Source organism: Chelon labrosus, assembly GCF_963514085.1.
Source record: "Chelon labrosus genome assembly, chromosome: 13".
NCBI lineage: Eukaryota > Metazoa > Chordata > Actinopteri > Mugiliformes > Mugilidae > Chelon > Chelon labrosus.
In genome coordinates, this window is record NC_140346.1 from 2,319,720 (window position 1) to 2,334,816 (window position 15,097).

General features: G+C 39.5%; 1 protein-coding gene across 1 annotated transcript in view; it reads left to right on the top strand.

Moving 5' to 3' along the window:
• Positions 1–376: 376 nt before the first annotated feature.
• arap1 (ArfGAP with RhoGAP domain, ankyrin repeat and PH domain 1) overlaps positions 377–15,097 on the top strand; it is a 48,218-nt gene continuing 33,497 nt past the window's right edge. The window contains exons 1-2 of the mRNA XM_084559169.1: positions 377–811; positions 9,185–10,327. Coding sequence (XP_084415295.1) covers positions 9,288–10,327 — 1,040 coding nt within the window. The 5' untranslated portion in view covers positions 377–811; positions 9,185–9,287. The remainder of the gene's footprint in view (positions 812–9,184; positions 10,328–15,097) is intronic.

Genomic DNA, 15,097 nt, shown 5'->3' on the forward strand with positions numbered 1-15,097 from the left:
CTGTAAGTGAAATGCATTCCCCTTCTCATTGTACTTAAACTCTCATTGTATTTCATATCATTTTGTGTTTTCTAAACCTGATGTCTTTTAAAATTTGCTTACACGCAGACTATCTTAATGGTGAGTGGTTGCCACCTTCTGGTTCCTATGGGACCTTGCAACCAACAAAACAGCCGGTCTGTTTTGCCACATCGCCAACACCTCCACAATAATATATGCTTAAAAACAAAATTAGCTTCCTGATTTTTACGATTGCACCGGTTCTTCTGGATTCACGGACTGGACTGGAACCATGTAATTAAATATCTACTTATGTGCGAGTTGAGTTATGTGCAATATATTTTTTTTTCTGTCTTTCTTTTTTTGTATACAATTGTCTAAATTGCATATTCTTGTTAACATTTACTGCATGTCAGCCTGTCAGTGAAGGGAATTTACATGAAACAGACTGGGCTGTCCGTACTTTCTCGGTGGTCACATGATGGTCTTGCGGAGGTTTTAATATCAAGTTAACCATTACTAGTAAGAAAGACACCAGATACACAAGGTCCCTAGCCGTAGAAATAAAACACGACACAATCAAATATCCGTTTCTGCATTTATTTTGAAAGGTAGCACCGGAATAGACACACTTCCTCCTCTTTCGCTTAACTAGGGATGGCTGTGAGATTTCTGCTGCTGCTGCTGCTTTTCATCCGTGAGAAAAATGTTATCCGCTATCCGGCGTCGCAGTTGTGGTCGCTAATTTCTCCCCGAAGGCAAAACGTCAGGGTATTTCAGTGAGTCGGACACTTTGTGAAGAGTCGAACGGGTAAGTCAGTGACAGCAATGTAAAACTTTTTTTCCTTCAAAGAAAACTTTCCACCGGGCAGCTTATAAGAGTGGACACTAATTTAAACAACAAAAAACACACCAAGTCAACAGCGAGGGGGTTTAGACAGAATGTGTTGTCTAGGTTACGTCCATACACTGGTCGTTAGCTTGAAAATATTGTTAGCTTAGCGTAACGCCGAAAAATAGAAAATATTTTAGGGAATGAACTTCTGCTATCGAGTCCAATTCTGCTTTTAGCTCCTTAGAGAGGACAGAGAAGCATATAATTCTCGACTTTCTTTGAGTTAACGTGAACTTGTTAGCTGTGTTTGGCTGTTTTTCTCTGGTTAAAGCGGACTTGCTTCGACGGGACTGTTTATCCCCACTGGAATTCATTCTTTCTAATCTGGTTTCATGGGTTGTTTGACTATTAAATTAAATCGGTTGGGGTTGGTTGAACTAAATGGAGTGATTTATTTATTTTTATTCAGAGCTCACGGACAGTTTCCCACATCCTGGTTCCTTAACTTTAATTTAACATGTGTAACAGGTGGTCATCCAGGCCTATCACATTTAGACCTAGGCTAGTATACATCCTCTTGTGTTGCACTGATACCACTACATTATACACCCATTTCCCCAAACATTAGATACACTAGTGAAAGCAAGTACATTCTAATATAACAGATCCTGTACTAAATACATGCAGTGCGGGACTGTTATATTAAAATTCATTAACTTTGAGCACCTAATGAACTGGCAAGTGATCACACAAATTATCTATTTGCTATTTTCTTTAGGGTATGTCTGCTTTTTGAATTAATGCAAAGATAAGGTGCTATCGATAGTGAAACTCTGCTATCAGATAAGTTTTTAAGATCAGTGGAAACCATGTCTGTGCTTTTCCTGTTTATTTAAAATGGTACACATGTTCTCAGTGTGATGCTCAGTCAAAGAGGAAGACTTTTTTTTATGTAGGTTAACAGCCTTAAAAATAGACAACGTTTTGCATGGCTGGCTTGCTCAGTAGACCCCTTGAAGTTGGTGAATACAGAATCTTATGAGGAGTTCAGTGTTTTCACTGAGGCAGATCTCTTGGACTGTGAAAAGGAAGTCTTTAGCCGCTGAGGTTGAATAGATACTATTCTGCTGTATAAGTCTAACAGTGGCAAAAATTAACAACGAAGTTAATGGATAGATGCAAAGTTATTGCTGCAAAAGGCAATACCAAAATTACCCTTTAAATGTTTGTCATACTGGCAAAAGTGGGAAACTATATCGTAACCAGAGTTGCCATTTACTATAGTATAGTATAGTAGAAAACCCATAATGAGCAAGCGGTGGCTCTTCTTGAGATCTGTTAGATACTACACTTGCTGTGCTAATTTAAGCCAGTTCTCAAGCTGATGTAAGCTCTAAATGATTTATTGGTGTTACACGTGCCGAAATGTCATTGAGCAAAACACTGAACCCCCAGTTGCTCCCATGTGAATCTGTGACTGTAAAGCACTGAGTACCAATAGGTAGAAAAGTGCTATGTAAAAATAAGGCCATTTACCATTTACCATGTCGTAGCTGAAAGATTTGAAAGATCTTTCTACAACTCTTCTGTCATTTTTTTGTGTCTTTGTCTCCCTCCTTGTCTGTCTCATATACTCACATGATTACTAACTTATATATCACTCCTTAATGAGGTGAGAGGATAAAGTTGTTAGTAGTTCATGGGACAAACTGAGCAGTCTGACATCAAAACTACACAGGCTAAAAGACGTTTGTACAGGAGTTGGACAAAAAGTGAAGCCTGTGATTAAAATGAAACAGTAAGCCAAGGCTATAAATTTTGCTTTGCGTTTGTACATTTTCACAAGGAACACGCCACTGAAGCTGAGTTTTTACATCTTGTAGAATATTATCTTGACTTGGAGAAGTTAAGGGGCATGTAGAGTTTGGTTTTTTGCAGCCTTTCCCAGCTGATTATTATAACAGATACCCTGAACTGCCTGCTTATTAGACAAGATTGTGCTGGAATGGGCTACAAGAACATCAGCAAGAAGCTTGGTGTGAAAGAGTTCATGCACTCATGGTTCATAAGACATAAGACGTTTACTTAATCCCACGTGTGGGAAATTTCCTTGTTCAAGGGATCACAGTCACCAACAGAACCAATGGTAACACATGACACCAAAGTGGATTGAAATCCTGCAGCGCCCGCAAGGTCCCACTGCTCAAGACTGCACATGTACAGGTCCATCTAAAGTTTACCAATAATGATCTGAATGATTCAGAGAAGGACCAGGAGAATGGAAGAGATTTCTTACCTCTGTATTTGGCAAGGGTCTCTCCACTAAGAACTGAGCCATGTTTTGTTTGGGGATCAATACTTATTTCACATGCTCAGATGCAAATCCATTTTGAATTTTTTTAAGTTGTTGATATTCTGTCTCTTTCATTTAAAATAAACCTACCATTAAAAATGTAACTAGAACTAATGTGGTCTAATGCAACAATCCTACTTTAAATTCTATAATATAATTAGATTTTTTTTTTTTGTTGAGTCTGTTTTAGAGAAGTCTTTTTTTGTACTGTGTGGTCTTTTTGGAGGATGTGGATAGACCCAACTTGTACATTTGTAAGCTTGTACTTAGGCTGGGTGTGCATATTCCAAATAATGGAGACTCTTAGGTTAAATGTAGTGAGCGGGTTGGGATGGGGTTCTTTGGGAAAATCTGCTTGTGAAATATTGCACCCTGAAGAGTTAGCAGTAAGTGCATACTGGCACACAAGGTTGTTCACTAGAGGACATTGTTCGGGTGCATTGCTGTACTGGCAGGACTGAGTCACTATTCAATTCTAATTGAAAGTGGGCTGAAAAGCAGCAGTGTGTCTGGTGGTGGGTGTATGAGTCATGTCCTTTGTGTGAGTGAAGTGTGTGTATATACGCATGTGTTTTTCAGCAGTTCTTATAAGGACAACATCTTGATATGAACAGTTAGGGGTATGCCAGTTTAAGAAATGGGGCATATTAACCAGCAGCAGGGGAAACGGTTTCACTGTCTGCTACCTGCCCAGTAAACTGAGCACATAGGTGGTGGAGGTAGTGGTAGAATGAGTTTTGGGCTTACTTCATGAATTAGTTGGAACGGGACTCCACTTTGACATTGGATTTATGGCCATGTATCCTCTTTTTTTTTTTTTTTTTTTTTTTAAAAAGGAGGGGAGAGAGGGTAATGATAAACAATCAAAGACCCTTACAGGCTTTGAATAGGAAATGGTGCAGATATTGGTTTATAGTATGTATCATAGCCCTTTTAAAGTAGTTTGTGTTAAATAAACAAACTATATATTGGAGACACTGTTTCTAAATGTCTCAAGTGCATCTTTGACATTTCTGTACTGATATATCTCTGAAAGTTGACATCTTATCATTATGCAGAGCTGTGTCATGTGTTTTCCCTTTATTATGTACTGGAACTTCAGCATGAATGGTTAAATCAGTCATGAAATGTTGCCATATATGATGACTTGTCGTACCACTCCGTGAAAGAAGAAAACATGTATTGGGCTCTGGCCTCAAATATTCCACACATAATAGTATTTTGCTGATATATACAATATATATATATATATATATATATATATATATATATATATATATATATTGTTCTAAGAGTGTCACAGATAAATTAGGAGTTCAGGAATTCATTTCATTCATAGTCAATTTTCTTTACATTATAATGGAAGATGATCAAAAAAACATTAACTTTCACTTGACAATTGTTAGACATGGGTAAAGGAAACTGTATCTTCTTTTGGAGCATTTCTCAGATTAATCCAGAATAGCGGTGGAATAGATAAGATCCATTTAAACGTTAGCTGTAAAGACAAATTAATGATACATTACCAGTGGGTGTAAGTCACAGTGCAGAAAACAAACTTAACTCATGAATATACGTGTGTCTGTACACACAAATGGTTTGACTGTGGTGGTGTGGTGGTGTGTTTTTAAAACATTTAATTTGGTCTGACATGAGGAAATCCTTGGTATTAATTCCAACACCATCCAAGTCAAGGTCCAGATTTTCTCAACGCTTAAAGTTACTCTTACTTGGATGATTAATTTTTACACAGAACTATCAGGGAAGTCTGTTTTTAAAGGGCAGGTTCTTTCAAAAAATACTTGGCACCTTAATAGAGGAATCAGTGTATCACTGTCTGTCATGGGTTAATGTCAACCAGATCAATGAACCATAGCAGGAAAGTGCCAAAGAGGAAACACAACAAGCCGCATTCTGTAGAGCTTTAAAAGCTACCAAGTAGTCAGTGTATGTATGTAGTTATGTATGTAGCATGTTGGTAGTTGATTCTTGCTGTCTTTAAGAAAAAGAAATGTGCGTAAAAGGCACACATAAATAAACACATTGCGCAAATGAGCACAGGTTCTCACACTATGCTGATTCGTCCACAACTTTGTGGATGGCTTGTGATCTCAGGATCTAACTAATATCACGAGTATCCAGCTGAGTTTCAGTGTAACAGTCTTGCTACTGTCTGCTACAAATTATAATTTCTGTATTGCATTGTGGTGTATCATCTAAGAAGCCAGTATTTTTCTCTACCATTATTTAAACTGTGATGAGAGGGTTACATTGTAAGGAAAGTCAGTAGCAGCTGATATGCTGATATATTATTATTAAATACTGTATTGGTCGGGCTATAGCACAAGCTATATCTCTGTATCAGAAGTATAGTTCTGCTTTATTCACAGGCTACTACAGTGAAATTTGAATGCAGATTCTCCTGGCTCTGGCTCCTAGCTTTGCAGAAATGCATATGTGTGAATATGTGATTGTTAAAAACCAAGGTGAGTGCCCTTGTTTATTTCTGTTGGAGTAAAGTGCAATGGTGGTGACGAACTCACCAGATAGTGTGGCTGGTCTTGCGAGCACACACACACACACACACACACACACACACACACACACACACAGCTGGCCATACAGTGATGTCTTAAACCACTATAGTTTTACACCTTTTTCAGCTTTGTGACACTGTTTGCTACAACTGTACCACACTGTAAAGAAAACGGGCAGGAAGGGCGGTCATGTGTGTTTTAAGTGTCATATGTGCTATGTTGTTGCTAAAGTCAGTTATAATGTGTAGGGAACAAGTTTACTAAACATGCCTTTGTTGCTTTGTCTTCCAAATCACTTAACTTAAACCAGCTCTAGGCCAAGAGGTGGATAATGTGCTTCAAAACAGTACAAACAGCAACAGAGACAGTAAGCAGAATTAAACCTGACATCATCCACTGCTGATCGGTGCAAACACAGAGGAAATAGGACATCCTGAATATTTGTGTGTGTGTGTCAAATTAAAAGGGGATATAGGATCTGAAACACAATTTCGAAATGCACACAATATTATTAGGTGAGCACTTGTTTTAGAGTGTGTGAGGAGGCTTGACCAGTGGGCCTCCACCATGCTTTTCCTTCCCTCTTGTCAGTGTGTGCATGCACTTGCCTAGGAAACAGAATAGTCCATTGTGAAGGCAACACAGAGACCCTGTTATTGGCAACTTTCTGAGTGGGAAGGAGGGAGGGAGGGAGGGATAAACCGAGAGGGAGAGAGTGGAGAGATAAATTAATTGAAATGTTGTGAGAGCAAAATGCTGGCTGAAAGCTGAAGAACATAAAAATAAATGTACGTATCACCTACAGTTCTGTGTATATTCGTTGAGTTCAGGTGAAAACTTGTTTATTTTAGCAGGTCAAAGTACATAGTGACTGTTTTGCAGTACTGCCGACAACCAGATGAAAAGATGAGTATCAGTTTTATTTTTCTGCACCTGGTACAGACTTAAGTCTATGGTGTGTTTAGGCCAGTGAAGCACAAACACTTGAAACAAGTAACATCTACCCAGTTGAACAAGGAAGAATAACTGTTTTCCTATGTTTTTCTCACCCCCTGTATTAGTTTAACACTTCTTGAAGTTCCTCCTTGCAGTCACCCACACACACAGAAACAGACACATACAACAATCGAGCTCAATTCTGTGGTTCTCTTTAAAAAAAGAGCTGAGATTGGCATCTTTGACCAAAAAGGTCTGGTCAAATATGCTGACCTGCTAGTTAAATCTGCATATGGTGAAATGTAATTTTTAGACTCTGTGTGTGTGTGTGTGCTTGTTTTATGAGTAACACTGGGACAGCTGAGGGCCAGTCAGACTGAACTTCATTGCATGAACTGTTTTTGAGTTCCTCAATTCAAAAATAGGAACTGTGTTGGATACAGAGAGAAGAGAGCAAGATAACCCTGCCTCTGCCTCTGCCTGAGGAAACGTTTGACAGGAAATGAAATGCGCTCATTTCAACACACGCACACATTCAAATGGTGTTTCTCAGACTGGATGGTCTAGGTTACAGTGTGCTCACTCTGCCTTGACAGCCCTCATTTCCAGTCACCAAGTGAAATCAGGTTATATAATATTTTAAATATCATCTTTTGCTAGACAGGGAGCTTTATGCGTTTGCCTAATACAGATTTTATTGTATTGACGTGTAAGTTAAAAGTCAGCTTCTTTTAAGTGAATGCAATCTATAATAATAGTTAACCATGAGTAGCTCCCAATATATGATTCTAATGAAACTGAAACCCGGTTGGTCCAGATATCTATCCTATTTACAAAGGGAAAGTCTTTTTTAGACGATGAGATGCCACACATATACTTACTTTTATTTAAATATTGTAGTTGTAGTTGAACTCTTGATTAATTGTTTATTCAACTTTATTGATCTGGTGTCTTTGGGGAGAAAATATCTATAAAAATATCTGTTCAAGCAAATTACAGGTTGTTTTTCCTAAAATGAGCAACTTGCATTCCTTCATATTACATAAAATTTGGTGCACAGGGTAGTGGGTTAAACTATAAATCTATAATAATACTATAAAACTATAATAGCTGTTCCAAAGGCTTTAAATGCTTTCTGTTTGCACAGCAGTTCTTCAGTAGGTTGACGATACTAGTGGCCATTTCATTGAACTGAAATGAAGGAAATTGCACATATATAAATATTTACATAAATTTCTACTTTCACATAGGTCCATATTAGATTGAAGAGATATTAGACTGTGTGTGCATACAGTGCTGAGGAAAGACTGTGGCTCTGTCTGGGAAACCAGCAGCTTCCCCTGTGGTCAAAGCTGTGTAGCAGAAAGAGTCGGTAGGTGTTTGGGCAAAGATTTTTAAAGCAACAAGGGCTTTTCGTGGTATCTCCCTAACATATAGCAGTCAGAAATTACTTTTGGATATCATGGTTTTTGAGGAAGCTTGACTTTGCGTCTTAGATAAGCTATTGCTTATGGTCCGCTAGGTTTGCATCATGTGAATGCTGACAGAAAGTGCTGCTTCTGTTTGTTAATCAAGGCCTGGAAATGTGACTTGTATGCATATGAAAAACACATGTTGCTAATGTTCCAAGTCTTATTGCACTATAGTGCATTAAGAGAGTCCTAATGGAGAAAGTTGGAAACAGTTTGTGGGAAGCCGATCTTGAGTCTGTGAATTGAGTGTGGTTTGTATGCCAACACTTATTGTGCCATTTACACTTCCTCCCATAGTAGTCTGTTGTGACAGAGTTGCAGAACAGACTGGTTGTTGGCTGCACAAAAACAATAGTGCTTAATTTTAAAAATTCTTGTTTGTCCTACTCTGTGACTGTGGTAAGATATGTCTGATGAGAGTCAAGAGTCTTTTTTGTCATTATGAGAACATAACGAAATTTTACGGAGACTCACGGTTTGAGTGGCACACATATAAATAACGTAACATTTAAATAAAACACTTATGAAAAATATAAAACACCCTTAATGGGAATGGCAAAGGTTCAATATTTGTGTAGAACAGAGGTTTTGTTGAAAATGACGGCCTTATCAAAGTGACTACAGGAGAAGGGAAGTTCACGTTTGAAGCATCAACACAGCTTCCTCTATTGTTGAGTTGAGAGACACCCACCCCTGCCAGTTTATCACATATGGCTATGACACAGCTGTTTAGACTCCTTAAGATAGGCAGCCTCTTGAGGTTTTCCGCGTGCGTCCTGATTAATAATCATGACTATTTGTCTTACAGGAACCAAAATTATTACTACATGTTTGCAACTTAACACATTTCCCAATTCAGGATTTCTCAAAATAGGATGGTATTATGGGAAATGTTTTACGTCATTTGGTCTAAAATCAGACTATTGTCAGGCGCAGTAATCCATTTTTAAAAAGTTAAACAAAGTGTCCAGTTTAAATGATCCACAAATTTACTTTATGGATGCACTGTGTTTTGTTCTATGTTCTCATTTATGTTTTGTATCTTCCACAGGTTGTGTAAGCATGATCTGAGGTGTTGAGATCTGTATTTTCTCTGGACGTGGACTCTGTGGATGTGGACCATCACACATGCTGTACATACTTAGACATCAACCATGTCTCAGTCTGAATCCTGTGCAAACGTGTGGGACTGGCTATGTGTGCTTCGCCTAGAGCAGTATTCTGAGGCATTTCATAGTGCTGGGTTGGCAACGTTGCAACAGTGTCGCAACCTCACACCAAATCAGCTGGAACGGATGGGCATCACCCTGCCAGGTCACCAGAGACGCATCTTGGCTAGCCTGAATAAAACACACAGTAATCATGATACACAGTCTTCGCCTGTACAGACCGAGAGATCAGAAGAAACGATCCACGCTCAAGTGTTGCAGAGAGAGAGACCTGTGCCTGTCCCAGTGGAAGAAAAACCTTTCCTTGAAAAAAGAGATGCAGAGACACAGAGACCTACTCCAAGGGAGAGAGAGAAACCAGTTCCCAAAGAGAGGCAGGTGTACCGATTGCAAGAGAGCAGTAGAGAAGGGGAGAAGAATCCAGTTCCTGGACAAAGACAAACGGCACCTAGAAGAGGAAAAGGGGAAGAGAAGAGTGGAGGACTTGATGGAGAGAGAGAGAAGCCTGTGCCAAAAGAGCGGACTAAGTTCCGCTTGAGTCCTCTAGTTGACTGTCAGCCTAGCTCCCATGTCTCTCCAACCTGTGACACCTCTTTACCCCCTGTCCCTCCACGAAGCACTCCCAACTGCCCTCCACAGCGCTTCACTTCATCCCTGAGCCCCTCTCCTCCTGCTCAAACCCCAGGCTCCCCTAAAGCAAACAGACATGCTGGCAAAGCACTGGCTGAACAGTGCAGATCTGTGTCACCAAGTTTCACCCCCATCAGCTCCCCTATCCCCACACAGGCACCACTCCAACCTTCCAACTTACCCTCAACCCCAACTAGACCTCAGACATTAGCCATTCAGCCACTTACCCAACTCATAAGTAGCGATGGGGGAAGAAAATCTTCACCAGTATCCCCCTCTGCCTTCCCTATAAATGACAGGAATGCTCCACCTCTCCCTCCAAAAGTAGGGTCAGGACCTACAGGCCCTCCACCAGTACCACAGCGGTTTCCTGCACAGTCACCCAGATCTAACAGGTAAGGCCATTTTTGAATTATTACTTACATCGATCAGCCACAACACCACTGACAGGAGAAGTAAATAATATTGACCTCTTTTGACGATCTGCTGGGAAACTTTTGGACCTGGCATTTGTATGGACCTAGACATGTACCAGCCACCTAGACCAGACCAGACACCCCCACCCCATAGCAATGACACTCTTTGATGGCAGCAGCCATCCCCAGCAGGATGCAGCCTGACACAGACACACACACAACGACAGTATGGGAGCAACCTATGTGTGGTTATCTGTGGGGTGATCCACAGAGGCCCTTCCCCTCAACCCATAGGACCCAAATCCTCCCACTAACAACATTCTGTTGCCAGACACCACAGGACACCCTCAGAAGGCCCATGTGCATTCTCCGAAGAGTTAGAGCTGTGTTGGAGGCACAAGGGAGACCTACACAATATTAGGAAGGTCATAATGTAATGTCCGATTAGTGTATGTACACCTAATTTATTGTAGATGAAACGTTTTGGTCATACGTAGGCCATGTACTGTGTTAGCAATAGGTATCACTCGTCTTTTTTGTGGAAACAAAACAACACCTCTTTTCCTCCTGTGCAGTCATTTTCAAAATTATAACGTCAGCATAACCTCAGATAGCTTTGTTGAGGTCTGGCTTTTTACCCTGCTTTAAATTGGACAAATAAAATTGTCCTCTGTGGTCCTGCAAGAGGAAGAATGTGTCAGTATTTAATTACAGGAAAATTACAAAAACTAATGTAAATAACTGTCAGTGGTGTGTTTGTGTTTCTCCGTAAATTATTAAGTTATTAAGAAATGAACAAGAATATACTATCTAATATATTATTTCTTAGTGGATTGGGCTGCCCTCTATTGGATTAGTTAAAGAAATGCATCTCTTGTCAAATTCAGTATCAGCGAGGGTGCATCAATTGTTGCTAGGGAGTTTAAAACACTTCCTGTAAGTAAAATTAGACACTTCCTGAAACTGAAAGGCTGAAAGACAATGACTTACTGAGTGGACTTAAAGCTCAGTGGCTTGTTGAAAGTGGAGCCATATGAATAGCACCTGCTGACAGTATGATGAGTGAAATGATCTGTAGCCTCTTTTGCAGTTGCTCATACCTCACCGCTGAGGTGGGCTGAGGTGGGCCTTTTTTTTTTTTTTTCAAAAGCTTTGTGGTGGACTTTGTGGACTTACTCTTCACTTTAGAGTTCACTGAAGCACTGGGAGTATTGTTTTGCTTGTTGCTTGTGCAGTCTTTTGTACTCATTGAAGTGCTCACTAATTGGCTACACATATACCAGTAAACTGTAGACCGTTAATGCTGACTAGTTTTGCTAATGACACTGTAGCAGTCATTTTATCACCTATGTATTTGTATAGTTCCTGGTGATAACACACAAAGCTAGAAGCTTGTTCTTTTTTCGTAGTGTTTCCTCACCAGCAAAGGAAAAGAAACCTGCCCCAGGCTTTAGAGCAGTCCTATTATGACTGACACATACATGCTCTGTGTCTGTGTTTTAAAGGGAAACTAGCTTTAGAAACAGGGAGGAAGTTACAATGGAGAACATCAGAGAGCAGTTAAAAACTACTCATTAGCCTTGGTGAGTGACACTGGGCAAAAAGGAGAGTGAGAAATAGAGAGAGAGAGGAAGATTTAAGTATTTTTTTTTCCACCAGGAACTCCCCCCAGACTTTTTGTAAGTGCTGTGAGAACGCTTTCACACGCTCTCTTGCTGCTCTCTCTTGTTTCCTCGTCACTGTGCCTTTTTGCCTCCTCCCATCTTCTGGTTAACTAGTCATTTCCTCCTGCTTTTTGATGTGAATATGTCTTTAAGACCGATGTATCATCATGGAAGAGGATTCCTTTTGAGCATGTCGCGACAGGTAATTATACAAATCATATCTCTACATGCCTCTTCTCTCTCTATCTCTTTAGCATGCCCTCTCCCCTTCTGTCCCCCCGCTCCTCACCATGCCCTTTGTTAGTGTTTCAAACCGAGGAAACCTTCCTAGCTGTGTTCATGTTTTCTGCTGTCTTCTTGTTGCACTTGTTGCACCCACTGTTTTTTTTGCGAACAGAAAATTATGATGTTGATTGGATGTTGCTCGTGAGACTTCTGTTGACGTGGTTTTATTTTCCCTTGAACAGAATAAGATTAAAGTTAAAGTTTTAAAGTTGTAATCAACTTGTGTGAGACGAGAGATCTTTCTCTGTCCTTGGGCTATGTATGTTTAGGGAACTCATAGTGTTATTGTAACCTGTATTTCCATCTGTGAACAGTACAAAACAAACGATGGGAGATGTGAGTCGCAAAGATATTCCTGGCATGTGTAGCTGCAATTGAGCTCAAGTATTTTTTGTGTTCTTTGTTTTGCTGTTTTGTAGTGGCTGTTTGGTCTAACAAAGTTAAGAATTACAAACCTAGGCCGTGTGTGAAGTTTTAGATTAGGCTTGTAGGATTTAGCTTGTATTTAAGACCAAAGAAGGCAAGTAAGCCATTCAGTAAACACATATACTAGCTTGCAACGCTTCTCATTTGTCAACACCATGACTAAAAGTGCATTAGGTGAAGAATTCATATTGACACAGTGTGGGAGGAGAATCGAACAGTCTTTGTCTCTTCAGCGTCTGTTAGTTAGCAGAGACCTAGTTAAATATAGAGTCTAGCTAGCAGACCCTTCTGAGCACTCTTCCTCTGAGAAAAAGGAGGAACTGTTTCAGCAAGGCAGTTTCCCGTCATTGTCAGTTTATGCATCATTTTCAGTGTTACAACTAAAAAAAAAAAAGTTGTAGCTTTTATATTTAGAGCATTGTGTTTAATTAATAGTATGGTTTGTAACTTAATACATTTATTTCTCATACTGCAACCAGAGTGCATGGAAAAAAAATCAGTGTAATTTGTTCACAGGGACTCTACTGTCAGCTGGATAAATATATATATCTGTGGATGGTATTTTTAGTTATCAGCACCCTGAAGGATCATATATTCTAAAAATAACTGAAAACACAATTTATGTGAAAGTTCAGCCCACAGTTTGGTTTAACAGTTTTCGATAAGTAGCCTAAGACAAACAACTTTCAGACAGAAACTTCTGTGTGTAGCAACTTTAAATTGAGTGGGTTGAACAGGTTGTTGTGTGGCTTCAACCTATAATGACTTGCTATGCTGCTTTGACCTTTGACCCGGAGGAAGCAACTAATTGTTTTCTACAAGTAATATTATTTGACTGCATTGTGCAGTTAATTATTTAGTAAGTATGAGAACAAAGTGACGTGTTTTATGGTTCATCTCAGGCTGTTACCAGTACTATATAGTCTGTCCCTCCCAGTAAAAAAAAGCAAGTACTAGAGCTGATGTGAGAATAAATTTCACGGAAAAAGGGAGAAATAAAGAGGAACTTTCACAATACTGGAGGGATAGAAACCAGGCTAATGTGCTCACTCTTGAATTTCCCGTCAGCATATAAGTGTATTAATGTTGCATGAATGGTTTAATTTCACAATTTTGGGTATGGTTTGTGTATCTTAGCTGTTGTACTCCTAAGACAAATGAAAAAGAAACTAAAGTAGTAAGATTGCACAACTCAGATTAAAATGAGATTTGTTGTGCATCGTGTGATATTGTTTATTACTCTATTACCAGTATTTTGTCGTCTATCATCTATGTTTTATCGTCTATGTTAATCGTAAACCAAACATATGTAGTTATACCCAAACATACACTGATCAGGCATAACATTATGACTACCTTCCTAATATTGTGTAGGTCTCCCTTGTGACTCATCACTCATCAGAGAATGGACATGGTCCTTCTGAGGGTGTCCTGTGGTGTCTGGCAACAGAATGTTGTTAGTGGGGGTCTTTGGGTCCTATGGGTTGAGGGGAGGGGCCTCTATGGATCATCCCACATATACTTGATCAGTCAACACCTTGTTCTGTTCTTCATGTTATTTTAAATTGTTCCTAAACTGTTTTTGTGTGTGTGCCTGTGTCAGGCTGCATCCTGCTGGGGATGGCTGCTGCCATCAAGGAGTGTCATTGCTATGGGGTGGGGGTGGGGGTGCCTGGTCTGGGCCAACGGTTTCCCAGCACAACATTGCATTACCACAAGATGGCCAATGTTATTTACTTCATCTGTCAGTGGTCATAATGTTATGCCTGATCAGTGTATATGTACTTTTAAGGCAATGTGATTATGTTAGTTGATCTCACATTTAAAATGTAAATGTAAATGTATTTTATTTATATAGCATCTTACAACGACCCACCAATTTAATTGTGCATGTTTTGCATTTTGGCACAAAATCAACTTATTTCAGCAAATATCACTGTACAGCTTAATCTAAGTGATCCAAATGGAATAAGTTCAGTATCCATAACTGCTTTAGTGAGAGTAATATATGAGTAAAGCCTTTGTTTAACCAAGATGCAGTGTTGCAGCAATGGTGGTAACATGACCAAGCACCTGACTGTCTTTGTAAAGTGGGTGAAGATGAAGTTATAGATGCAGGAGGACAAAAGTAGTTTCAATCTGGGTTCACTTCTATGGATGGAGTTAAGAGTCACTGGCACTGAAAGGGATATATTCACAAATGTAGCATTTGGAATAGAGTTGTTTATCAAGCAGTGTCCAACTGAAGATCCCTCTTCATGAATGGAACAATGTGCAGTTTGCTGAAACAAAGTAAGAAAGGTGGTAATGTAACTGTTTGATTATTTTGGAGGATGTAGTTTGTGGTGCTGTTAAACTCGACTGAATTAAACAC